The 27,744-nt window shown below is 29.3% G+C and overlaps 2 protein-coding genes and 2 pseudogenes across 6 annotated transcripts; 3 read left to right on the plus strand and 1 right to left on the minus strand.

Annotated features, from left to right (window-relative positions):
• Positions 1–4,569: 4,569 nt before the first annotated feature.
• On the plus strand, positions 4,570–6,054 carry LOC126554384 (uncharacterized; annotated as a pseudogene).
• Positions 6,055–6,804: 750 nt separating this feature from the next.
• Positions 6,805–7,387, minus strand: LOC126554393 (uncharacterized). Its single transcript, XM_050209469.1, has one exon. It carries the CDS (start codon positions 7,338–7,340, stop codon positions 6,870–6,872), a length of 471 nt encoding a protein of 156 aa, XP_050065426.1. The 5' UTR covers positions 7,341–7,387; the 3' UTR covers positions 6,805–6,869.
• A 305-nt stretch (positions 7,388–7,692) lies between these two features.
• LOC126554388 (uncharacterized) lies at positions 7,693–13,112 on the plus strand (annotated as a pseudogene).
• A 5,777-nt stretch (positions 13,113–18,889) lies between these two features.
• LOC126554385 (death-associated inhibitor of apoptosis 1-like) lies at positions 18,890–20,363 on the plus strand. 5 transcript variants are annotated; one of them, XM_050209456.1, is made up of 3 exons: positions 18,890–19,265; positions 19,482–19,500; positions 20,232–20,363. In XM_050209456.1, the coding sequence occupies exons 1-3, from the start codon at positions 18,923–18,925 to the stop codon at positions 20,332–20,334; spliced, it is 465 nt and encodes a 154-aa protein (XP_050065413.1). In that variant the 5' UTR covers positions 18,890–18,922; the 3' UTR covers positions 20,335–20,363. The 5 variants fall into 5 exon arrangements, with proteins under 5 accessions (XP_050065413.1, XP_050065416.1, XP_050065418.1 ...); XM_050209459.1 differs by having other exon boundaries at positions 19,482–19,496; XM_050209461.1 differs by having other exon boundaries at positions 20,101–20,323.
• The last annotated feature ends 7,381 nt before the right edge of the window (positions 20,364–27,744 follow it).

Raw genomic sequence — 27,744 nt, forward strand, 5'->3', positions numbered from 1 at the left:
AAAATTAATCTACTTTTAATGAGCATGTTGTGTTGGAATTTCTTACTTTTTTATTACAATTTTTTTTTTTTTTTTTTTTTGTTTTATACATAACAAAACATTGTAAGATTACATATAAAAATAACAAGCACATACACTTTGAATAAAGTAAGTTTGTTAAAATTATTTTAAACACAATTACATCTTAAGAAAACAACTTATTTTAATGTTACCAAGGCCAAGCTTTTTTAAAATTTATATTTTGCATACATGTCATATTTTTAATTGAATATCTATATTAACATTTTTTAATGCATAATTTATTAATTCCAGTTAATGTTTTTTTTTCATCTTTTAGTAAAATTTAATATAATATGTTCTACATTTTAAAAATAGTACAATTGACAGACACAGAATTGGTTAGGTTCCTCAAGGCCATGTAACGTGCCACGTACAATCAGTTGAATGATGTCGATTTGGAAAGGTTTTGTGAAATAATTGAACTCTCGAAATTATTCTAAGTGTTTTTTTTATTTAAAATTATTCTAAGTCCAATTAATTAATTTAATAAAACTTGTGAAAAATATTCTAAGTCCAGGAGACATAAAATATTAAACTGGGTGACGTGAAGGTGCTTGCGCTAACTCTGGTGGATCACGTCTGAATTGTGCCTAATCTGGGCCCCCTTATATATCGTCCAGGGACTCCGCGGTACCTTCAGATCCCTGATGGTCATCTGCACCTGCATCCGCTTCTTCCCACGCTTTGCGTTATCTGAACGCCGACGTGCGTCATTTTGACATCTATATTATTCTATCGGGTGGTAATTATATTTCTATATTATTCTACCGGGTGGCAAGCGTACGTGCGATGATCTGCCTTTGACCCTGCACGATGCCGCCGCATAATATAATTGTTATAATATAGTATTTTCGTTGCGGCTAGCGTTCTCACGCCGTTCCGCCGCCGCTGATGATCGACAATTGCTACGTTAATGTGTTAATCGTTCACGGTTAGGAAAATCTGTACTTGATATCACCTGCTCACTTTTAGAATCCAATTATAAGAATAATTGTTACACCCTCATCAAAAAGTGTCTGTTGCACCCCCAATGTTAGATTATTGTTGGCTACAGAATGTAATTTATATATTATATTTAATATAAGTATCAGAGCACGTTGCAGCCATAAAGTACATAAATTGATAAAAAATAATTTATTAACAGTAGGTAGTAATGCATTTATTGGCGAATAACAGGTAAAATGTTGTCTAGATCAATTTGAAAATGTAAAAACTCATAATTCGGGACTGAAAGGGTTAAAATAGTTACAATATTGCAGATGCAGAATAATTTAAATTTTGATCAGATTTTCAATCATACATTTATAAATTCCTTTATATAAAATACCTGATACACTTTTTAGTTAAATAATATACTTGCATAATATAATACATTTTTGATGCACAAATAAGTTCATATTCTACAATAAATTTTTCATAAAAACCAGGCCCGTTATGAATTTATAATTTCTATTAATATTATTATGAGCCGCTATAAAATTGTACCATCATTTTAAGTCCAGGACTATGGAAAATTTATTTCTAACTTGATGATACAGTTAAACCAAAATTTTCGTTATGCAGTTATGCAAAATATGAGTAATGATTTATGTATTCAAGAAATTAGAAATTATTCTCCAATAACCTCAGATCTAAAACAATAGTAAAATTTAAAGGTGGCCCTAATAATATTAATATAAATTAGAAATTCATGAAGTTCCCAGTTTTTAGGAAAAAATTATTGTAGAATATGAACTTATTTATGCATCAAAAATGTTTTATATGCAAGTATGTAATTACTTACTAAAAAATGTTATTACTTGAATTTCTTACTTCAATAGAAAACATTTTTAATATTTAACAATAAATAGGCTACAACACCATCATTTACCAAAAGGCAGGTACAAGCCGAGGGCAAAGGGGGCAATGCAACAGTTGCTGGTAGGTGGTAGACAATCTTTTATTTTTACTTAATAAATATCATTGCCTCCCCCATTTCTCTAATCTGTATCTGCCTTTACAAAATGTCTAATATTAGTATTTGGCATATTGCTATGTAAAACAATACAATTTAAAATTAAAATACAATATGTTCTTTTACTACTTTATATTAAAATTAATCATACATCATAAAAATAAATACTTAGTAGCAATTTAAATACAGTAATTAATCATAGATATTAATATACCCAAACACTTTTTTAATTATTTATTTGATTTATACTAATCAATGCACCAGCAAGCCATAATATTTCATATTTATCTTTTAGGTTTAAAACTTGAATGATTGATGTTGTAACCTTATTTAAATTCAAGTATGAAATATCATACAAATTACAATACATATTTTTCATTTACAATTTTTAGTTTTATATACAAAATTATTGGTTATAGATTTCCTCTGGAATGTTGGTTGGACTCAATTGTTTACACTTCTTTCAAATTTAATTGATAAGGTATCTAAAAAAATACAATAAAAACCTAATAGGTAACTTGAATAATATTTCACTTAAACTTTTTAGGTACTAAGTATACAAACCATATTTTTAATTTTGTTGCTTGTTGAAATATTAAAATCCAATATTTTTATTTTTATTGTTTCCAGTTGTAAATTGGAATATTGTTTTAATATTTATCATTCAAATCATCTGGATATTTTTAGTGAATACAAATAATCTTAGAATATTATTATGAAGAATTTTAGTATGGTATAGATTTTCTGAAATGACTTTGACTAAACAGCAACTAGCAATGTTATAGTCCTACTGGATTGTATTATCAAAATATTAATCATATTGACCGAAATAATAATTAACAAGTCAATAGTCCATATAAATTGCACCAAAAATTGTATAGAGCTGATGTATTCACTGAAATCAAAATGTTTAAAAATAATAATAATAAGAATTATTTATTATAGTTTTTACATATAACAATATGGTAACCAGAAATACTATTTTTTGAAACAAGTCTTAATGTCATTAAAAATAAAATAGTATTAATTATATGGCATTGTAATCTACATTTTAACAAAGTTTTGTATTAATTTATTCAAATTTTACACTTGGTATTTTACCTTTAAAAAATAACTAAAATATTTATAGCTAGGTACTTTAGTTTAAGTAAACTTAAATTGACATAATAATTTTAAATAATTAGTTTTTTAGTACCTAGGGAATAATAATAATTAAAAAAAAAATACAATTTTTGTAGGATATGACTTATGGTCTGTGATATGGGCAAAATGGGTATATGCATTGGCAATTATGACAGAGGAGAGAAGCTAAATTTTAAAATGTACTTTTTTTTAATTTTTATATCTGGTCACCATACATATAAATACAAAATAAGTAATACTTGACCAATATTTAATAGGACTTTTCAAGTATCCAATTCACACGCGTAATCTCAATTTAAATAGGTACTTCTATGTTTAATTAAATTAATAAATAAAATAAAATATATTATAAACAACACACCATGACATATTACTATAATATAATATTAATTGTTATGTTATGTTATTTTATTATAATGCTGATGTCTGATGTACTATGCATCACTAGATTACTACAATAGTCATACTGCATAGTACAATATGGCGTATTGTCAGACGTTACTATAGTCCGCGACATGAAAACTGGCCCCTGTGTACCGCGACCCGTTACTGCTTCCCTACCCGTTAGCCATGGGTTCTTAACCTATAACGCATACTGTTTTGGCTGTCGCAGTGCTGCTCGTAATGTCATATTACGGACCCCTGCGGCGAAACAGCCGCTAGGTTCGTGACGGTCAGGGGCCAGTTTTCCTGTCGCGGACTATAGTTACTACGTCAAGTAAAGTTGTCAGTTGTCACGAGGTATCGTTGTGTAATCATAAAACATTATAGAACTGAAATCTAAATGATAGCAAGCTTGCCAGTTGCCGATCTCGGATATGTACTTATTATACATAAACATGAACCTAATACTAAATTAATATTATCACCATTCTCCGCTACACCATGGATCAATGATATCGAATTCATGACTATAATAGGTACTGGACTTAACAAATAAAAATCCCAGTTCTGATTAATTAGTACTGATGTATAACACCTAAAAACTTTCTAAAATCAACCAACTTTGAGCAGCTATAACTCGCCGACGGATCAATGAAAATTCAAAATTTTGATGTGAAAATTCATGAAAAAAATGTCTTTATTAATTTATGTAATTATTAATATAGGTTGTCATTTGAAAATCAAAAGTTGATGGTGGTTTCACAATTAAATATAAGCGTGTAAAAATAACATTTTTATATAATTCTAGAAAAGCATAAAACTAAACATTTTGAAAAAAAAAAATTGAAAAAAGTCAACACATAATGAAATAATGAGTGTTCAATGATAAAATAATCACCAGGTATATCTTTTTATTATTTTAATGAAATTCATCTATACTAATACACAATATTTTTATTTACAAGTTGATACCTACTCTTTAATATCAAATCTATCTATCTGTTTATAATCTTTTTAAAATTATTTAGTCAATACCTATTGTTTACGTACTAATGGAGAAGAAGACGAGAAATTCATACGAATCAGTTTTTCGGTTCATCAAAAATAATTTATTACCAACATTAACACCAAGTGTGATTATTACAAACTACGAGAAAACATTGAGAAATATGTTAATGTCAGTATTTCCTGGTGTCCGTTCTGTGAGTTGCTGGTTCCATCATAACCAGGTAAAAATAATACCTATCAAAGTATCTACCTAGTTTTTCATATGACAAAAGAAAAGATTAAATCATGATTTTTACTATGTATCTATTTTGTCAAATTTGTGTAAATATTAATTATAATAATTGTTTTTCTAAAGGTCCTATGGAAAAAAATGAGAAGTGTACAATATTTAAATTATGTCAACAACAACTATAATGCAAAAACGTATTGCGATTTTTAATGTGCCTCCCACTGTTACCGGCTCAAAACATGGAAACTGGATTCATGTTAATCAGAGCATTTGCTATTAATCATCAAGTTAATTTACAACAGTTACTACGATGTTATTAGGGGTTTGTATATAATCTACAATAGGTAATACACTAATACAGTTACCATCAATTATCATTAAACTAAAAAGCCAACAAATTAAGTAATATGATCTATAATAAAAACATGAAATATCATACGAAACTAAACTAACAAAATAAGATACGAATAAAATGTGTATCAAAATATCTATAGGTACTGGTTAAGGAATGTTGGGCCAGAAAATATCTCAGTTCATAGGTTGCCACGAAGGACGAAAAATATCTTGGAGAGTTTTCATAACGCACTTAAACTGAAATTCTCCGTCAATCATTCAAGTTTATGGATATTTTTAGGTAAATTAAAAAAATACTTCAAATTGTATAGGTGAACATCACGTCATAATTTGCTGTCGTTATGTATCTTAATGGTTATTTCAATTGGATTTAGATCATTTGAGTAAAATACACCCAAATTACTACAAATATCATTGTTAACCAAATTTCAAATAATTTAACTCCAACAAGACATTTGAGAAACAAATTTTTGGCAGATTCTCGGCGAATCAAAAATTCTACTGAACACAATACGATTTAGGCCTCATCTCTTTATGGCAATTTTTACAGCGCTGTTCTTATTAAAGTACTGCTTACATAGAGAGACAAAGGCTCTGGGCTCTTCAAAATAATGAAGATGATGATTAAATCCCTGACGTAGATCTTGATGAAGAGCCACCAGTACTAGCGCCAGTAGAAAATTTGCCACCATTCGAAGTAGAGTTACCGTTAAAAGTGGCCAATTATGAACCAGTACCAGCCTCATTGTGTTTAGTGTGTATGACAGCGACGACCTTTAATAGTGAAGAACAATTTATTGTTTTACCGTGTGGGCATGGTTGGTTGTGTGGCATATGTGTTGTTAGTTTAAACGGCCTTAACTGTGTGTGCTCGATATGCCGTAGAACACATGTGACCTTTCAAAGAATTTACTTTGCTTAATTATTGAATAATCTAATAAAAACATTCAATACCTCACCAATATACCGTCCGGGAAGCGACAACTTATAACTATTTTCAATTGTTAATTTCTGTGGTTAAATTTAAACTTTTACCTATTTGTTATTTTTATTTATAATTTATCTACTAAACGCATTTTTTTACCCTTTTTACTTCAGTTTAATATATTATTTGTATAGTCTTGATCTATACAGTTTTATTATATCACGATGTGAAATAAATAATGAAGCAAAATAGTTTTTCTTATCTATTATTTCTATAAGTATACGATTATTAATAAACCCTAATAATCTTTGAAAAATAATTGCAAATATATTTGTAGTAGGTAGTTGTATGTTAAATTACCTATTAGTTTGTATGTGTATTTTATCAAATCAGAAATATACAATAATATACAGTTAAATGAAAAAACTACTTTTTGATCAATTTTGACCCCAATAAACATTCCTTTAGGTGGAGTGTATTTGAAAAATGTTTGTAATGATAATATATTATGAGTATTGAGTTATATTGAATAGGTGAGTTAGTAGAAGAGTTACACTGTAAGATGTCAATGTATTGAATATGTTTATTTTTATTGAAAAAAAACTCATATGTAACTGGAAAAAATAAAATGTGTTATGTGTAAGATTTTAAATCGATCAATGTTTAATAAAAAATTTAACACGTTCAAGTCATGTGTTAATTTATTTTTATTTGTGAGCATACTTAAAAGCCAGAGCATATGGATTGATGTTCCGAAGCAGTTGGTCTAAGTCCGCAAGCAAACCTTCCAACAGACGGCCTGGGACTGGCTGTTATCGCAAGCGGGCCTGGTTAGCCTCTGCGGAATCGACGAAATATAATTCACAGTATCTCAGTTGCTTCCGTCCGTTTCCAACGACATCATTGTTCGTCCCGCGGTACACTTGGCCATGAACAGTGAACACGTTTGGTCCTCGATCTGTCAACCGTCTTGGATTGAGGTCATTGGAGAACGTAGCGAATGCCAGAGAGTTGTTGTACCGGCAAATGTGAGTTGGATAGTTTTTAGCTTCCTGTGAATCAGCGATCAACAAATTAGTTATAAATAATACCGGTGCTCTCAACAACACGCGATGTCCTGTAACGGTCACCTGACCGTTGTTATAACACGTGGAGAAAAGGCCTCTAGAAGCGCGCTCACAGTTGAAGTGACGGGCCTGACAATCCCTGCAGACCGCATCCAATATCCCAATGTTGTGTTGTTCTGGTAGTGGGTGTTGAACACCTGCCGGACGGTCTCTCATTGGCGCAGGTGCCCTAGGTTTTGCAACCGGTACACCGAGTGGAATAGGCTCCAACTGCAATTTAATTAACATAACTAGAATGGACGCTGTATTTTTATTATTATCAATAATAAAGATATGAAATATTTATTGACCGCCGACCTCTTCGTTAACATCAGGAAGTAAAACGTCATTGAATATGTTTGCTAATTCAAGTTCTGCCTGTGCGTCGACCAGTAGAACATCAACGACTTCGACTTCCTCAATGTCTTGACCGTCCTGATGGACGTCGTCCATCTGAATTTCAATAACCTGCACTTTTTTGTCGTCCATCTGTGCTTCAATGACATGGACTGTATTGTCATTCATCGGAATGTCGTATATTCCACATTGTTATCCTCCACCTGAACCTCATAAAGTTCCACGTGATTGTCATTCAACCGGACCTCGACAATTTCTGCGCCGCCGTCATGCACATGGACGTTGTCAATGCATGCGTGAACTGCTGGTTCACCATCAGGCACTACATGCCGTCTGACTACCTTATAAATCATAAGCGGTCGGTTTTAATAGCAGGAAAACTTTTGAGTTTACAAGAGTAGGTCCAATATAATTTGACATATTCGTTTTGAAATAAACAATATGACAAAATTTATTTGTTTATATATTATATATATATATTCAAGGCATAATTTGATTAATGTTTAATACAGGTAATTTAACAGAGTATAAATTATAATAACAGTATTATAATATGGTAATATATTAAAAAATAAAATATAAATTTTATAAGTTTGTAGGTATTGTGAGCTTTCAGCCTTTTTAGGGGCTTACTGACCACCCATCACGTAAGGGGAACACTTATGTGATGACCCATAGACCGTACCGCGTGGTGTCTTGTGGACACATCGGTAGAGTCTATGGGCTTTAAACAAACTTAACGTTGAAATAACAAAAAATAAAATAATAATATTAAGTCTAGAGAAACCTTATGAAATAATAAGAGAAAGTTAGGGTAATAGATATAAATATATACTGTACATGAGATACTCAACATGAGAATAAATAATATTAACAATAAAAAAAATTTAAAAATAGAGCAATAGTTAAATGGCAAAAATGGCAATACAGATATAATATATAAAGCATTACAAGAATACATAATATAGTTGTCACATGGCAAATGTATAAAATATATAAGTGTACAGTTTTTTATTAAATGACAAATTGATGAAAATACATATGACAAAATAATAAGTTAGAAAGAAAGAAAGAAAGAAATGAAATAAATAAATATGTATTTGAAAAGACAGTGGATTGGGGGGATAAATGAAGATAGAATAATACTAATATGGGCTGCGGCTCCGAAAATCGGTTACCGAGCTTATTATATTAACTACAAAGAAATGGGAATAATATTTAATATAAAATATATATTGAAACAGACCCACGGCTCCGTGAGAACGGTTACCGGGGTATAGAGATTTAGAAAAAAGAGAAATGAGATATAAGAAAACGGTATGGTAAAGTGGATAGACATTAAAAAAGGGGGGTTTTTTGGGGAAAATTGATACGTTACGACGACTGAAGGCTTGAGGTGTTGATGACGATCTCGACGTGATGGAGAACCGTTGTGAATGTGGTGGCTTCGCCCGCCACGGGCCTGCAGATGTAGTTAGCCCATCATGTTGTAACGGACAAAACGTTAAACAAAATGATAGAGAAAAAAAATATTTAGAAAGAAAAAACGTTGATCAACCACGTGGGTGAAACGATAAATGAATTGTTGAAAGCGGTGTCCAAGAGTAGTGAGTAGTGACCAAGTGGACGGTTTTTTACAAAATGCCCAGAGACGGAGATCGTGATGGACGTAGTCGGTGAATTTTGGTGTCTTGCAGTGTCGTCTTGAGGTGGGAAAATACAATAATTTGGGTGTCCAGGTATGCCCTGCTGACGCATACCAACGGCGTGGCAAAGCCAAAGACGGTGGTGGAGTCAGACAGACAGCGAAAACCGAACACTGGGTAGGAGAGCGGGGAAACATTATTACATAACCGTTAGGATGTTGTTTATAGTTACGCATGGAGATAAGGAAATGGCCTAAAATTCTGTGACGTTACAGTATGTAGCATAGAAATTTTATCAATTTTGATAAGTGGTGTATGAGTTCTTTACACCTATTTGAAAATTTTACTGCATTAAAAATGAAAAGTGATACATACATTTTGTCATGTGTACAAGTTAATGAGAGAACATGACAATACAGTGTTTAAATGGTTATCTGGTTAAACATTTCTGTATGATTTGTAACAACCTACACTTGTGATTGTAACTGAAATTGTCAATAAGAAATAAGATAAGATATAATGATAAGTTATAAAAATTGCAATTGCATTGTACCTACTCATACAAAAAATGCTAATAGGTATAAGTGAACCGAAAAAAGAAAAGGATTTCAAGAGTAAAAAAAAAAAAAAATATTACACTCCACAGAAGATTATAATATTATGTTACTCACATTTTTATATGTATGATTAATGATTACTAGTGACTTTAAATTTATTTGAAAGATACAACCATCAATTAAACATTAAATTGAAAGTGAGTAAAATAAATATTTGGTCATATGGAATGTTGTGTTGTACAATGTCACACCTCATAGAACCATCACATTATTGTGTACAGGGAATAATGGGTTTGTGTATTTACAATTTACATGGTATACATATATATTTTAATTATTGTTTAGTATAGTGTTGATGTTGTATTTATAAATTAATATAAACCATGAGTGTAGTATAGTAAACAGAAATCATGAATTATGAGCACAGTGAATTCAGAACTGAAGCTATGAGACGATTGGATTTAAAAAACTGTATATACTGTAATGGTAAAATCTGCAATGAACAGTGACTTACAATATATGTCAGTGTCAATTATTATTGTAAGTGTGTGTGTGTAGATTTGCACAGTAAGATTAAAACTAAAATCGTTTTTCATAATATACTCACTATTGACGGCACTGCAGCGTTGATGAGGCGGCGACGGTTGGCACTCGGTAAGTAGTCGAGTCGAGGAACGAAATGTCTTGAACAGAGCATTGAGGTGGGGCGAACAGCAAAACCGTTGGTCTCCACGAACTGCACCCACAGAAATCTGCGTGCGACGTTTGACGGAAATCTAAACAGGAATATGTAGCATTATAACAATAGTAGTATATAATAGACAGTTCTGAAACATATCCCCATGACCCGCATGACCATTGCTGACCCGCTGATCCTTACTAACCCCGCAGACCCCTCCGCCCACTACGTGTGTGACGTATGTTCCGCATGACCCATACCGCCCGATTCACTACGTGTGTGACGTATTTTTACACCGCCGCCGCGGTTATCAAATTATCAATTACGCTTATCATATTATTGTACACGTACCATATTACCGTACATGCACCATATTATTGTACATTCACCATTTACCGTACATATATTTCAGTCACCAGTTACATTATGTATCCAACAACGTCTTTAATAACGTTTTTCCATCACATAATGCAAATAATAATAATAATCTGGTGTTAGAATCGAACCGGGTATGTACTACCTCTGTCGTACATATTTGCCCCACTTCAACTCTAACTCCATTGATAATTATTGTTAAAACTGTTATATATAATGCATTTTATTGTAACAAATAACGTCCTGATCAAATTAAAAAGCATCGTCAGTAGGAATATGAAATATTCCATTACATCGACAGGTCCAAGTAGAAATATGTGGAATTTATTTCAGTACATTGACATGCATCGACATGTCCGAGCAGTCTATTGTTATTTACATATATAAGATATGTATTTAAGCCCCGAATTATGAGTCACATGTCCTTTGTCTTTAAGGAATTTACCCCTACCTATTATTGTCTGAAATGCACATATGCTTGGCTCTACAACAGCAGACAATCATTCAGTCTGTCTTCAGCCTTATACTGTTTCTCACGTCTCAACCGTTCTCTCGCAGTTTTTATATTTTTTCAGTGTTTAATATTTTTATAGGTGATGGCTGGATCAATCGCTGACAACTCTGTCTTGTATAGAAAGAAGACCTTTACATATGTGCCACCGACACCACCAGCTGAACTCATCGAATCTACTAGCTACACACTAGACTTTGCATCCCGTAAGTTTGTACATATTGGTTTTGACCCGAGTGAAAAATTTGCAAGTCGTTGTTCATTTATTAACTTCATCGCGGTACGTGCATATTACTACAGATTTTATGAAAAAAATATTCGGGTTCATGGGACATATCTTATCGTTCATATCAGACACACCACAAAAATATAAGCGAGTTATATTTTATGAAGACGAAAAAATGAAACTATCGAGTATGATGTACAGCGGAGAAAATGTGTTGGTGATTGAAACAAAAAATCGTGATGGATGTAGAGTACTGCTGAATCGGGGCGACCTTCTTCGACTTCAATATCTCGAATGTTCTTTTTTCGAGAGCATCGTGTGAAAATAAGTATTCACCGCTCTGTTGATTATAAAACAATATGAAGAAATTGTTGAGTAACTCGACAAGAAATGTAGGCAACATAAATCACCTCCGAAAACTTTTGACGAGATGGTAGTTTTCATTACGAACATACAAGACAATCGTGTCGTTAAATCTATACCAAATTTCTCCAATCAAATTCAAATACAGATGTGTGCAGCTGAACAGTTAACTGAAACATTGTTACACCAGAGGGCAAAAAACTCGCATGAGGTAATTAAAAAATATATTATTATTCCTTAAACAACAATAATTAAATATTTCTTTTAAATTTTAGTATTCCAATGAAACGACGGTCATTTCGCTAATGTCGTCACCAACACCAATGTCACCACCTACACTGATGTCAACACCACCACCGAGTTTCACAATGCAATCGCCGCCGAGCAGAGCAGTCGATGAAAACGATGGGCCGTTACATTTCAACATGCGATCACTATCGAAAACGTGCAACTTCGATTCAGCCGTATCGGAAATGTATTTTGTACCAAAACGTAAACTATTTTAATTTGAGATATGTATTGTGTCAAATAAAAAGACATGTATATAAAAAAAGTATTTTCATTTATTAACATTAAGTTTTACAATATTTACAAGGTTCTTACTTCTCCGTTAAACGGATTGTAAGTTATATTAAGGATTGTAAGTAATATTAAACAATATGCTGAAGTGGAAGCTGGAAACGCTTAGTTTGTAATTTGTAATTTATGCGTACGGCTTGTTTGTTAAATCAACTTCTTAAATCGAAAGGTTGTTTTGTGATTGTCTTTCCCTTGCTCCTTGATTCTTAGAAATCGCCACCAAAATTAATTACATATGGCTAAGAGTTCGGTAATAAAGTATTTACATGCGAAGGTCCTGTAAATTAATTAAAAATGGACAAAAATAATGAAACGACTCCGTCGGTTTACTACAGGCGGCTATATACGAAATATCGGACACAGTCATGGGAAATTGGAAAAGCCGTTTAATAACAATCGAAACGCCGATGTGACTACATGATATTTATTAATACATTTTCTAATGGTTAATAGTTATGTTAGGGAAAACTTTGTGATATTTGACTAAATTATTTATAATTTATTTCAGCATGGACAAAAGGATAGCGTTCGGTTCGATCGAGAATTGCCCGGTTTTCAGCATCAACATATATGATGCGAGTGACACTGAAAACCTTGGCAGGATCAAGGCCAGAAGGCCTAAACAGGCCGTACGACGTAAATTTAAAGCTAACTGATCACATGTCAACGTTTTCATAAAAAATGTATCATTTTTTGTTTTATTTCAGGTTGTTTCAATTGCAATACATATTGCCACATAGCCAGAAAATGTGAGTGTTTTATTTAATATTTATTGCATTATACTTGCCATGTACTTATCGTGAGTAGTATATTTAATTAGATTAATATTTCAGGCAAGAAAAAAAAGACGCGTCGGCGCCGATACCGCCAGTGGCAGAGGCCCCGTGAGCGGCGGAAGCCCCAAAAGTTGGCAATGAATAAACTTTAAGTAGTATAGTTTGTTCAAAATTATTTAACTAACATTGTAATTGAGATATTTAATTTTTTTTTTTTTCAGAAAAAAAAATATAAAAAAAAAAAATAATATATAATATGTAAAATAATAATAATAATAATAAATATTTTTAACATTTCCCACTTATTAATATTGCGAACATTTTTATAATAAAAACACATATAATATATCATTATATACCTACTTTGTTAATGTTAAATATTTGTATATGTTTTTCAAAATTGCATTATCTTGTACACACTACATTTACCTATTTATGTTATATATTGTTATGGGCTATGAGATATCTATAAGATATCTACGAGATTACAAGGCTAAGTTAATATGACCATGCCTCGTGTCAAGGGTAATGCAGATGCTACTATGACCATGACACGTGTCGGGATAGTAAGCGCACCAATAATTACAGTGCACTAATGATGCATTTGAGATGTTATTGCACATTCTCAAATTCGTGTCCAAATTTGCAACAACAATAACAAGGACACCTGGTTTTACCCAGAAGGCGACAACACGACGTAAACAAGAGACGCACCACAATATATAAGGGAGCCCGAAGACCAGCAACGGCAGATGTACCAAAGCTATCAACAACTGAGCACTTTCAAGTCACTCAGCCACTTATTTAATTTGTTACATGTATTTTGTTTGTATGCAATAAAACATATTACGTTAATAAGTTTAACTTTCATTCAAATTAACCATTTGGATTCAAATCTGATACTGGCACGCAACAATTTGGCGCAGTCGGTAGGATTCACTTTTCAAGGAGGCAAACTGTCAAAGGCTACCATCAAAAAGGAAGACTTGATCATTCTTTCTCGTTGATAACTCCAGAAGAGAAGACCATTCAATTCAACGTTGCAGAAAGTATCAGACAGGATGACAACATCAACGAACGTCGCATTATTGTGAGTGAATAGTTAATTAAATTATTACACCGATATATGTTACAAAAATATAAAACCTAAGAAATATCATTTAAGTAACTGAATACATTTAAGTAGGTCGTAAAAAAACTATTTAGGAATTTTTTTTTTTTTTGATTATTAAAGGGCAATTGATTTATTTGAATTATTATTGAGAAATATTGAGTTATTATATTATTATTGAGGGCATATTGAGTTATTTGAGTTATTATTGAATTATTATATTATTTTGAGGGCATATTGTTGAATTATTGAGATTATTATTGAGAATTATTATTGAGGCCATATTGTGAATTTTTGAGATTATTATTGAGAATTATTATTGAGGGCATATTGTTGAATTATTGAGATTATTATTGAGAATTATTAAAGGGCATATATTATTGAGATTTATTATTGAGTTATATTATTATAGTTGATTGTAAAACGTATCAAATGAGTGTGAAAGCAATTTATGGAGAACACAGGTACATCTCCTTTGGAAGTAGCTAATCCATCGAATAAGACGTCTTTAGAAACTCCAGATTTGAGTTTAGAAGTATTAAATAAAACCCAACAGTTGATTAATTTGGGAAGCCCTAGTAGAAGCCCTAGCCCTAGTAAAAGCCCTAGCCCTATTGAAAGCCCGAAAGAACGCCCTAGATTATTTAGAAACCCAAGTGAACGCCAGAGCGCGAAAATAAAACACAGCTTAGAGAGAAGTTTAAGTTTAGACAATAAAAAGGTTACACGTAGCAAGGTTACGGACGATTTTGAACATACTGAGTTAACGTTCGGGAGAAAACCGCGTGTAAAGAAAATGGTTACCATAAAATTAGAGGAAGCATTTAAGCTTATACCTATGTGTACGGGAGAAGACGATATCTATCCGTTCATAAATGCATGTGATATGGCAGTAAATTTTGTTGAAGAAAAATGCGCACCGACTTTAGTTAAATATATAACAACTAGGTTATCCGGTAGAGCAATAGAAATGATAAAATATAAAGATGTTACTAAATGGGTATACATTAAGAGTTATTTATCGGATGCTTTTGAAGATACGACAACCTCTTCAAGTTTACAAATACAATTAAATTCCATTAAAATGTGTTATGATGAAAACGTCAATGATTATTGCCATAGAGTAGAAAAATTGTATTATAAATTATGTACTGCGTGTACACTTAATAAAGAGGAATCAGAAGCAAAAGTAATTCACGAAACTTTAAAAGAACAAACACTGAATATTTTTATAAAAGGATTAATAAGTCCTATAAGAACAATTGTAAAGGCACGAAATCCTAAAACATTGGAGGTAGCTAAGCAATTGGCAAAATCAGAAGAAGTAGAATATAATTCAGAAAGAGATAACTATAGGTATAGGAACGATTTTTTTAATAATAGAGATAATTATAATTTTTCACGACAAAATAATAATAATTTTCAACGTACAAATAATACAAGAAATTATAACACGAATAATCATATCAGTAATTTTCAATCAGATAATATATACCAAGGAGGTTGATCAAATCTAGAACACCTGTAATAAAGTGGAAACAATAGTATAGGACTTTACGATAAGTTAATTATAAATCTAAATAATAAATAATAGAGTAGAATATAATTATGAATTAAGTTAATAAAAATTTTGGAAATATGGTTTTATTCGAGCGTAATGTAAAAGAAACTATAGGTACACTTTTAGAAGCATTAAAAAAGAGTATTATATAGTGACAAAATTACAAACAATAAAATTTAACATTAGAAATAAAATATGAATAAAACGTAAGTTAGGAATTAATTTGTTTTTACCGATTAGTAAAGTAATAGGTAATACACCGTATGTAATACAGAGCAATCTTTATAAATATTTCTATTAACATAAAAAAAAATATTTTAGATATTGTAGGTCCATTACCAACGACCTTGTCTAGTAATAATATATTTTAACAATGCAAGATGACTTATCTAAATACACGCTAGGAGTACCAATACCTAATCATCAGGCAAACACGGTCGCGGAAGCTTTTGTTATACATTTCGTGTGTGTACATGGAATACCGAGAACGATATTGACAGATCAGGGAACGGATTTCCTTAGCAAAACATTTACGGAAGTTTGCAAATTGTTAAAAATAAATAAAGTTAATACTAGTCATAGTAATTGAAGTAATAATAGAGATGGAAATATAGTTATACAACGTGGCCGACGAGACATTACCATACATAAAAATAATGTAAAACAGTATTATAATGTTAAAGCAAATAATTAATCAAATATAAGATTATAGTATTAATGAATAAATTTAAGAAAGATTTGTGAAATTAAAAATAATTCAATAAATAGTAATGAATAAACTAGGTATGAATGACGAATTAGAATGTAAAACATAAGGTCAATGTTACGATACATATTTCGTAAGACTAAAATCAGAATTATAGTTTGCATAAACTAAAACCGCAAAAACGTAGAGTATACGGAAGAAAAGAAAGTAACTATACTAAAACAATTTCATGATCTATGAGAATGGATGTAGAATAATATACCAAATATAATATATTTAATCATATTATCATAAAAAAAAAAAAAAGATATGAAAACTTAATAAAGCATTTTAAAATATTAATATTAATTTTATCCTATGTGTAGATTCAGTTATTCAGTCATTTAATTTGGTATGTGGGTAGAACGTAACGTTCGTGTGTAATATTAATTAATTATTCACAAATTTATTTTATTATTTTAATTGTATTAATCAAGGTGAATGTGCGGGCCGGGTGCGTATAATTATAATACGCGCGCCCGGTCACCTAAATACTTCGTACTCCGAACGCACACACCGATCGACATGTGTACGTGTGTATATGTGTATAGCGACTCAAAGGAAGCGGACGGGGTCGCCGAGCAAGACCAGAGAGTGCTAGTGTGTGGTGGATGTGTAGGTGTATATATGTGTGTGGTGTGTAGACTTAAAACTAAAATAAAGGGTAACACGGTGTTTGGTAACTATAGGTTGCTGTATAATACAAATAATTCAAAAAAACACAATATAATAAATAAATCACAGCAACCCAAAAGGTTTAAAAATATAGTAATATGGCCCTCTTGGCCCAACACACAAATGATATAATAATAATATAAATTAATTAATAATAATAATAAAAAACTCACAGATTGTGGAGCGCAGGCTGGCCAGCTGGTCCTAGCTATATAATAAAAAGATTTCACTCACACACACAAATATAAAATATAATAACAATAATAATAATTAATAATATTTGACACACACACTATGTCGTAACAATATAATAATAAAAATACAATAATAAATAAATGTGGCAATTTGCGCTCGCATAAAAACAATATAATAATTGATCGGTGTGGCGATTCGCGCCCACACAAAATGTAAAAGGGTGGCGATTAGCGCCTAGCACAATATAAAAATATTAAAAGAAAATATGGCGATTAGCGCCTAGCACAATATAAAAATCTTAAAAGAAAATATGGCGATTCGAGCCGAAACGAAATATATAATATTTTTACGGCGATTTGCGCGCGTAGAATAAAAAAACTATTGTGTTTATCGTTCACACACTGGAACTGGACTGTCGGCTTGGGCGGCTGTGCTAATTAATATCTCGCGCAGCCGATGCGGCGGCGGCGATAATTTGCTTATAATCTACATATTATATAACTCACAGATAAACAAAACAGAAATAATAACATAAAAATAAATAATGATATCTTATGTTTGTGTGTGTGTGTGTGTGTCGATCGGCGGCGGCTCGTAACCGGCGCGCGCGTATATACGCTTTAATACGTATTACAATATGCTATTTGGCTTCAACATCCTCCCCCCGTTGAAAATCTGATTTTTCAACTGCATTATGCTCTTCCTGCGTGGGCAGGCGACATAATTTCACGACAGGTCGACGCATGTGAACTCCGGCCTTTGTCCTTAATGTAACTACTCTGGTCATTCCATCAGCGCCAGGGTGTGTTTCAATGACTAAGCCCAACCTCCATCTGGACGGTGGAAGGCAATCGTCTTTTATAATAACAACATCTCCCTTTTGAAGTTGGGATCTTTTACTTGTCCATTTTCCGCGAATTTGCACTTGTGGGAGGTATTCCTTTGACCACCGGTGCCAAAAAGTTTGCATAAGATTTTGTACCAGCTTCCAACGTTTAAGTCTGCCTATTGGTTCTATAGAGATGTCTGGTTCATCTGGTATCATTATTGGGCCGAGTAGTATACATTTGTATGTTCTGCGCACTTTTGACTGCGGAGATTTTTAAAATTTAAGATATAGTTTCCGCCTTTAACCAATTATTTCCCCCCCCCCCACTGTTACACATAAAGTTTAAACAGTGTATACACACTTCAACACTATTTATTTCCCTTGTAAGTTAAACATTCAGGTTACACAATAATTTCATTTTTTTTTTTTTTTAATAAATTCTAGATAAAAGTCGTTTTATTGAATTCATTTCAGTTCAGACAGTTCAGTTAATATTCAACCATCGTTCAATCAGGTTCTGTTAGTTTTAATCAAGTTTATTCATTTAAGTTTTTTTATTTTTTTTTTTATAAAAATGAATTTTCAACAAATTAACAACAGTTTTTGTTCACTTGTTTCGTTAGTACGAAACAATGCATATCCTACATATCCAGAATTCACTACATTTATATCAAGATTGAAAACATTCAATTTATTTCCGTTGACTTCATCTCAAGATAAATACTCATTAGCTGAAAGCGGTTTTATATATTCAGGGAAAAAAGATATTGTTGAATGTTTTTGCTGCGGTATTATATTGCATCGTTGGGAAAAAGAAGATAATCCATGGATTGAACATTCAAGATGGAATCCGAAATGTGTTTTTGTATTATTATCAAAAGGAAATCAGTTTGTTGAAAATGTAGTAAAAAAATATGGTAAGATTATCGATATTTGTGATTGTGATTGTGGATCAAGGTCATATGATACTGTTGTTTAGTTCATTTAACTTTCTATATTTCAATAAAAAAAATCTGAATTTAATAAACTTAAATGTGTTAATAACTTATTTAATACCTCGTGAACGTATAGCCTAGTGGGATAACGCGTCTAATTTAAATTAATATGTTAATGATTTTTAAAAAATGTTTCAGGTTCTATCGAATTAGGTAGGTAAGTATAATAACTCTTTACTGTTTATCCAACTAGACACTATACGTTCACATTTTTTTTTTTTCTTTTTTTTCTTTTGTAACCTTACATTTGTTTAGTATATAACATGTATGGATAAACAAAACTTGTTAGTTTGAGCTAAGCTGTCTAGTGATCATATTCATATTTCTAAAAAAAAAATACTGTTTACTGTTTTTTTTTTATTTTATCAATATGAATCCATCAATCGTTGTATCAAAATCTGTGTTCGATATTTGTCCTTTTAGTAAGAAAAGTGTAACCGTTGGACTTCTAGTTAATAAGCAAATTTCAATTATTATATTATTAGAATGTAAATTAACTAAAAAAGTTGTTGTAACGTTAGATCTTGATCAGTGGTGTAAGTTAATGTGCGAAAACAATTTTAATACAATTATCGAAAATTTGCATACTCGTTGTAAACGTGTTAAGATAGCTGATAATTTTTTCTACTCTGTTAATGTAAACCAATCAACTATAGTTTTATATTCTAATGATAATTATATAACATTATCATATTGATCTTCATCTCGTTTGAAACAATTACAACATTGTATTGACTTGTATATTGTTGAAAAACAGAAAAAATTGGAATCATACCAAAAAACGTTTGATACAGCTTATACGTTAATTAAGTCTGACGTAAATGGGTTACCATCATCTTGTCAACGAAACGAATTTACAAATCAATATATTCAAAATTATGATTTCAGCTACAGCAATATACAAAGTGAAGATTGTTCATTTATGTACGAGTTATTACAATTTCATTTTAATTCATTGTCGAACATGATATTACAAGATTTAGTGATGTAATATAAAAAAAGTTTCTTAATTTATTTTAATTTATCGTTCTTTAAAAAAAAAAAAAAAAAAAAAAATGTGAAATTAATACCACTTGTATACTAACTTCAATATTTTTATTTTATTTTTTTTTTATTTTATTTTATTTTTATTTTAACCTATAAATGAATTATTATTATTTTTTTTATCTAAATAATAAAAAATAAATATAAAATATAAAAAATTTTTTTTTATTAAATAAAATTAATCCAACACCATATCCTATTACATACATTTTATAAGTATTTTTTTTTTTGTTGTGTCTGATTAGCTTCTTGGCGGGATGTCGCATCATTTTGTCGAAAACAGATTGAATGAGCGTCACCATTTCTTTGGCTGTAGTTAAATCATCCGGATGCTGTCCTGTTAAAGATATTTTGAGTGAGCATTCAGCATGCTTCCATCTAAAAAAGTAGGTTAGGTTAAATTAAATTTTTTTATATAAATATTTCACTTTAGTTAAATATATATATTATTATTATTATTATTATTATTATTATATTACCTATCTTGCAGAGCAACTTTATCAATTTTAGCACATTTATAATGTGCTATAGTCCAGTAATCTACAGCCGTATTGTCTACAGGTGTCTTAACCGTTAATGAACAATCATCCTTTTTTATATTCAAGGTGTTCTCTGCATCGGTTGGTAATTGGATCTGTTATTAAATCTAATATTTTGTCTGTATAACAAATAGCAGTGCTCTATAAAATAATAATTAAATTATATTTTTTTTACTTTTTCGTAATATGTCATAAATTTATATAACTCACCTTTTTCGTCTTTTTCGATACTGGTTTCTTCTCCGTTTTACAGCTAACCTTTTCGATGTACCTTTTTTTTGAGATGTTGTTGCAATATTATCCTATAATTAAAATAGACGATAAGCTGATGACGGTTTACAAAATAATTTTTCATAAAATATTTAATGTCTTTTAATAAAATAATTATATATATATTATAATAAAAAAAAAAAAAATAAAAAAATAAATGTTTTTTTTTACTTACTTCGGAAAATACAACCGACTTCTCGTCATCGCTTTTAAATGAGTAGCAGGACATTTTTTCAAAATTAAATTAATTTTATTAAAAAAAAAAAGTCTAGATTGTAAATCTGTTGAAGTAAACTGAATATACTGTATCGATGAGTCTCTTATATATATATATAACCACTTTACTCCTCCTCCTCTTAAGTCTAAAATAATCAGTTCAGCTAAAACACTAACTAGAATAAAATTTGAAAGGTACGTCTTTTCAATTCGAAAAATAGAATGTAATAACAAGTGCAATTTGTATCTAAAAGAATGTAATTGACTTCTACATTTCAATGTCAGATTTGAAAGGTATATACAATTTAGCAAGGTACGTAAATTTAGCAAGGTAAGATTAAAATTAAATAATTGGTGATAGTAAACATGAAATAGAAACGTACGTATATTTTGGAGACTACGCCGCCCAAATAGTTTAATATAAAGCGGTTGTGGTAGTATTAAGAATTAGACATACAGCTAGTTCGTATGTAGAAATCCTGCATATTACATTACTTCATTCCTGTTGCCCTAAGCTGATATTAGTTGGTTAGATTTAGAATAATGAATATAATATATTAAATAATTGGATTACGAACATAGTTTAAATAATCGTTTATATATATATATATTACACATATATTTTAAGATTAAAAAATATGTATTTAAATAATTGGTTATAGTAAAATATGAAAAATAGAAACGTATAGTCGAATTTCCTGTTATCATGACACGTACGTATATTTTGGGCTACACCCAAATAGTTTAATATAAAATGGGTTGTGGTAGTATTAAGAATTAGACATACAGCTAGTTCAGTAAAAACACTATGTAGAAATCCGACATATTACATTACTTCATTCCTGTTGCCCTGAGCTGATATTAGTTGGTTAGATTTAGAATAATAAATATTAATATATTAAATAATTGGATTACGAACATAGTTTTAATAATCGTTTATATATATAATATATATATATTTAAAAAAAAATATGTATTTAAATAATTGGTTATAGTAAAATATGAAATAGAAACGTATAGTCGAATTTCCTGTTACCATGACACGCACGTATTTTTGGGGGACTACTCCCAAATAGTTTAATATAAAATGGGTTGTGGTAGTATTAAGAATTAGACAAAGTTAAGCTTCACTTACGCATAGACCGATGACATTGTTCTATACTTAACAATACATCGAGCTTGCTTTTATTATATTCAGTGAATAAATAACTTTAATTTCAAATTTCTTACACATACGACAAAGTGGACTTCGTCGTTGAATCGTGCTGAACCATCTTCACCAAGACCGTTCACTACAACTAGAAGCCAGTATATATTTTTTTTTCAAGCATCTCCACGCTAACAGAAATGTAAGTACTATTACTTTACTACTATTAACTAGCTTTAAATTAAATATTTACTATTATAATTTTCCACTATAAAAAATGATTCCATTTAATAATGGTATTTTACATAATTTACACCACAAATAGGTTCATTTGTATCAAAAATATAACATGTTTGCGTTACATAAATAAATAAATTTTAGTTTTTTTTTTTTTTTTACACCACGTTAAAAAAAAAAAAAAAAAACGAAATGAATAGTAATTTGTACCAGCCCTAAAATTGAGTATAGTACGAAACATTTTGAATAGTTCAAAAAGATTAGTGTGTAGTACAACATTTAAAAGTATGTCATTTATTATAATAATAATAATATTTTAATTTATATCTTCACATTTTTTTTTTCCAAACCACATATACACAGATACATCGTAAACAATATTTTGTGTTGTTACGTCTTATACACTTAATTTTAGTTATTATTATTTTTTGTTATAATTAAAGTTATAGTAAATGTACGGTATGTACACGGAATATATTCTGTGGTATATATATATATATATATAAACAAAAAATAGTTACTAGCTTTTTCTTTCAGAGTTTAGTTGATATAAATAATTATAAATTATTTTTTTTTTTTAAAAAAAAAAAAAAAGTATAATATACTTAACAAGAATTTAACTAATTTATAATTAAAGTTAGATTGATTTTATTATATTTTATGAATTATTGCTAAACAAAAATTTACTTATTTAATATATATATATAGAGTTTGTTTTACATTTATTTATAATTAAAGTATGATTGATTTTATATATTTTATGAATTATTGCTAAACAAAAATTTACTTATATATATATACATTTTATTATAATTATAATTTTAATAATGTGAACAATGTTACAAATTATAATTTTAGTAAGTACAGATTAGATAATGCCCCTTTTTTAAATTTTATTTGGTGTGAATTATAAACTTGAAAAGTGGTACAAATTATTTTTTTAGATGTGGTGTAAATGAGATATAGTTTTTACATTACCTTTTTTATATTTAAAATAAAAAAATAAACGAATAAATATTTACCTATAATTTCAGAATTATAAAATGGAATCTCCTCAAATCGTTTACCTCCGATCTTTGATTGAAGAATTACATTTGAAAGTTTTAGAAAACCAAAAAGTGTGTGATCAAGATGAAGAAAGAAAAAAAATATGATATAAGAGCTTTAAATAAAAAAATTAATAATTTATATAAAAAAAAAATAATAGATCTAGTTGAAATAGATAGGTTAAGAAATGAAAAAAGGGACGTTTTAGATGAGTTTAATTTTCTTATTATATTGGTGAAAAATGTAATAGACGTATACGTTATCGTTCCACAATTTTAAATAATCAACTAGAAGATTTAATAAATAAATAATTTGTTTAAATAAATCTATTTTTTTTAACCTGATTTATATTATTTCTTTAATCTATTTCCATTTTTTCTTTTTTATACACCTACTTATATAGAAGTATTACTTTGTTCATAATAGCTTTTCCAAAACATAAAAAAAAAAAAAATGTTTTTTTTTAGAAAATGGATTTACTTAACCATATCTTAATTGAAATTCATCGATTGGATGAAGAAATCGATGATAATGATGAGAAGGAAGTACAAAGTAAACATGAACAAAGAAAAACTATAATTTTAATCAAAAGAAAAATTAAAATATTAAGATATGAAAAATACTTAGCTAAAACACTTTTACAAGATATAAAAAAATAAAAATCTTAAAAGAGAATATAATAAATTTGAGAAATGAAATATTACTTGTTAATAAATATTATGATGTTGTATGGTTATGTTAGATTTCGAAAACAGACGTTAGCTTATCATCTGCATAGCGATTATTGTACATTATTGGATGATCTAAATTTATTAACAGAATCTTTTTGTTTGAATCTAAAATGATTTTTTTTTTTAAAAAAAAACTAAGTACTCATTGTTTATTTAAGAATTTTTATTTTATTATTTTTTTTTTAAAAAATGTAAAACAAAAAAAAAACATACATTTATATTATATATAAAATTTAATGTGTTTTTTTATTATTTCAGTCTCATTATGAACAGAAATATAATAACAAAAAAACAGCGTATGAACACGATTGGAAGTGGACTTATTGAAATAGAAAGATTTAGAAAAGGTTCAAAACTTTCATAATTAAGAACTGTGAAAATTATATAGATTAAATTATTTTTTAACTATATTTTACATGAGTTAATTTTAAAGTTAAGACAATCGTGTATTAAAACGTCGATCAAATTTAATTTACACGTTGACGCTACTTACACACGTCCTATAACACATGATAAACAAGATGTGGCTTTTAAAACTTCGAATGTTTTAGCATGTAATTCATCCGATTTCGCTAGTTTGTTAAACATAAAGTTTGATAAAATATTAGCTGAAGAATCTGAATTTATTGCTAAAGGTTCAGGATGGACACTTGTTTCAATAGATGGGTTACAGTTGAGAATCAATTTAGTAAATCCATTAAAAGGAGGTACATATTTAGATTTACCTAAATTTATACGAGAAAAAAAGGCTATTATAAACGTTAAAAATAAAGATAAATACTGTTTTAAATATTCTATACTAACCAAATATGATAAGCGTTCTAATAAATCACGATTTAACCAAAAATATTTTGATTTTCTTGAAAAAAAGAGTGGGTTAGATTTTAAATGTATTGATTTCCCAACACCAATAAATCAAATTAAAAAATTTGAACGTTTAAATAATGTTTCAGTTAATGTTTATAGTTTAAATAATAAAGGTACTATTTTCCCTCTATTTATAAATAATAAAGAAGAAAAAAATCATTTTGATTTATTTTTTGTCAATAATCATAAAACATCACATTATTGTTATATTAAAGATTTTTCAAGATTTATTAGAAGTCAGAAAACTAAAAATTGTTCTAAATTAATTATTTGTAAGAGGTGTTTTACAACTTTTGGAAATAAACCATGTAAAAGTAAACTTTGGGGTGAAACAGGATTAACTGAACATAAAAAAATGTAGTAAGAATAAATTAGGAAGACCGATAATGTTTGAAGAAGGAAAAGAAAATAAATTCATATTTTTTAAAAGTTATAAAAAAACTTCTAGAATACCATTTGTTTTTATGCTGACTTTGAATGTATTTTAAAACCTAAACAGACAAATGAATTCACTAAAACTAGTAAAACTTATATCACACATTTACATGAAATTATGAGTTATGCATTTTATGTAAAAGTTGACTATAATATTATCACAGAAAAGTTAATGCAACAGTTTAAAATTCCAACAAACATAATAATTTATAGAGGTATTGATGCGGCAAAAAATTTTATGGAAAATATGATTGATATTTCAAAAAAAATAAATGATATTTATCAAATTAATGTACCAATGATTACGTTGACTGAAAAGGAGGAAAAAGAATTTCAAATAGCAAAGGTTTGTAAAATATGTTTATTATCTTTTGAAGAAAATGAATTATTTAAAGTTAGAGATCACTGTCATATTACTGGTAAATATAGACAATGTATTTGTTTTAAATGTAATTTTGAAATAACCAACCCATCATTTGTTCCAATTTTTTTTCATAACTTATCTTACGATAGTCACTTTATAATTCGAGAACTTGGTTTTGATGATAAGAATATACATGTTATTCCAAATTCTGTAGAAAAATATATATCTTTTAGTAAAGAGGTTGCTCCGAGATTTAGTATAAAATTCGTTGATACATTCCGTTTTATGGCCTCCTCATTAAGCGAGCTTGCAAAAAATTTACTTGAAGATAAATCAAGGTTTAAAGAAACTTTAAAATTATTTTCTAATAAAACATTTGATTTAGTCACACGAAAAGGGGTTTTCCCTTATGAGTATATTGATAGTTGGAGTAAATTAAACGAAACTCGATTACCTTCAAAATCTGCATTTTATAACTCTTTAAAAAATGAAGAAATTAATAATAATGATTATTCTCATGCTAAAAAAATTTGGAAAGTATTTAATATTAAAACTTTGGGTGAGTATAGTGATCTTTATTTGAAAACTGATGTCACCATACTAACGGATGTGTTCGAAAATTTTAGAGATTTATGTTTATCTACTCTTAGTCTAGATCCTGCTCATTATATGACTGCTCCAGGATTTGCTTTCGATTGTATGCTTAAATATACTAAGGTTAAATTAGAAAAATTGACTGATTATAACATGCTTTTATATTTTGAATCCTCAATCAGAGGGGGTATCTGTCAATCAGTTAAAAGATATGCTAAAGCAAACATACCAAACATTAAAGGTTTGAACTATAATCCTAATAAATCAATTTCATGGATTACATATCTTGATTGTGTAAATTTATATGGAAAATCGATGTTAACTGAGCTACCTTTCAAAGATTTCGAATGGGTTGATGACTTGAACATAGATGTTACTAAAATTCCTGATGATTCAAAAGTCGGATATATATTAGAAGTTGATATTGATTATCCTGAATATTTACATGAAAAACATAATGATTTCCCGTTTTTACCTTTAAACGAATGTCCTCCAAATTCAAAAGTTAAAAAATTATTAACTACTTTATCATCAAAAAAAAATATATATTACACTATAAAAATTTAAAACAAGCAATTGCTAATGGTCTTAAATTAGTAAAAATTCATCGAGCAATCAAATTTTCACAGAGTAAATGGATGGCCTCATATATCGAACTATGTACGAGAATGAGGAGAGAAGCTAAAAATAGATTTGAAAAAGATTTTTGGAAATTATTAATTAATAGCGTTTTGGTAAATGTATGGAGAATGTTCGAACTAGAGTTTCTTTAAAACTGGTTACATCAGATAAACAAGCAAATAAATTGATGATGAAAAATACTTTTAAAGATAGAACTATATACTCTGAAAATCTTATGGCTATTCACCAACATAAGGAAACTATCAAATTCGATAAAGCAATTTATGTA

This window comes from Aphis gossypii, unplaced genomic scaffold, assembly GCF_020184175.1.
Source record: "Aphis gossypii isolate Hap1 unplaced genomic scaffold, ASM2018417v2 Contig00479, whole genome shotgun sequence".
In the NCBI taxonomy this organism is placed as follows: Eukaryota; Metazoa; Arthropoda; class Insecta; order Hemiptera; family Aphididae; genus Aphis; species Aphis gossypii.

Excerpts from the sequence above, each read along its gene's own strand:
- LOC126554393 (XM_050209469.1), bottom strand. The coding sequence starts at position 7,340 with ATGAGAGACCGTCCGGCAGGTGTTCAACACCCACTACCAGAACAACAC.
- LOC126554385 (XM_050209456.1), top strand. The coding sequence starts at position 18,923 with ATGAATTTTCAACAAATTAACAACAGTTTTTGTTCACTTGTTTCGTTA.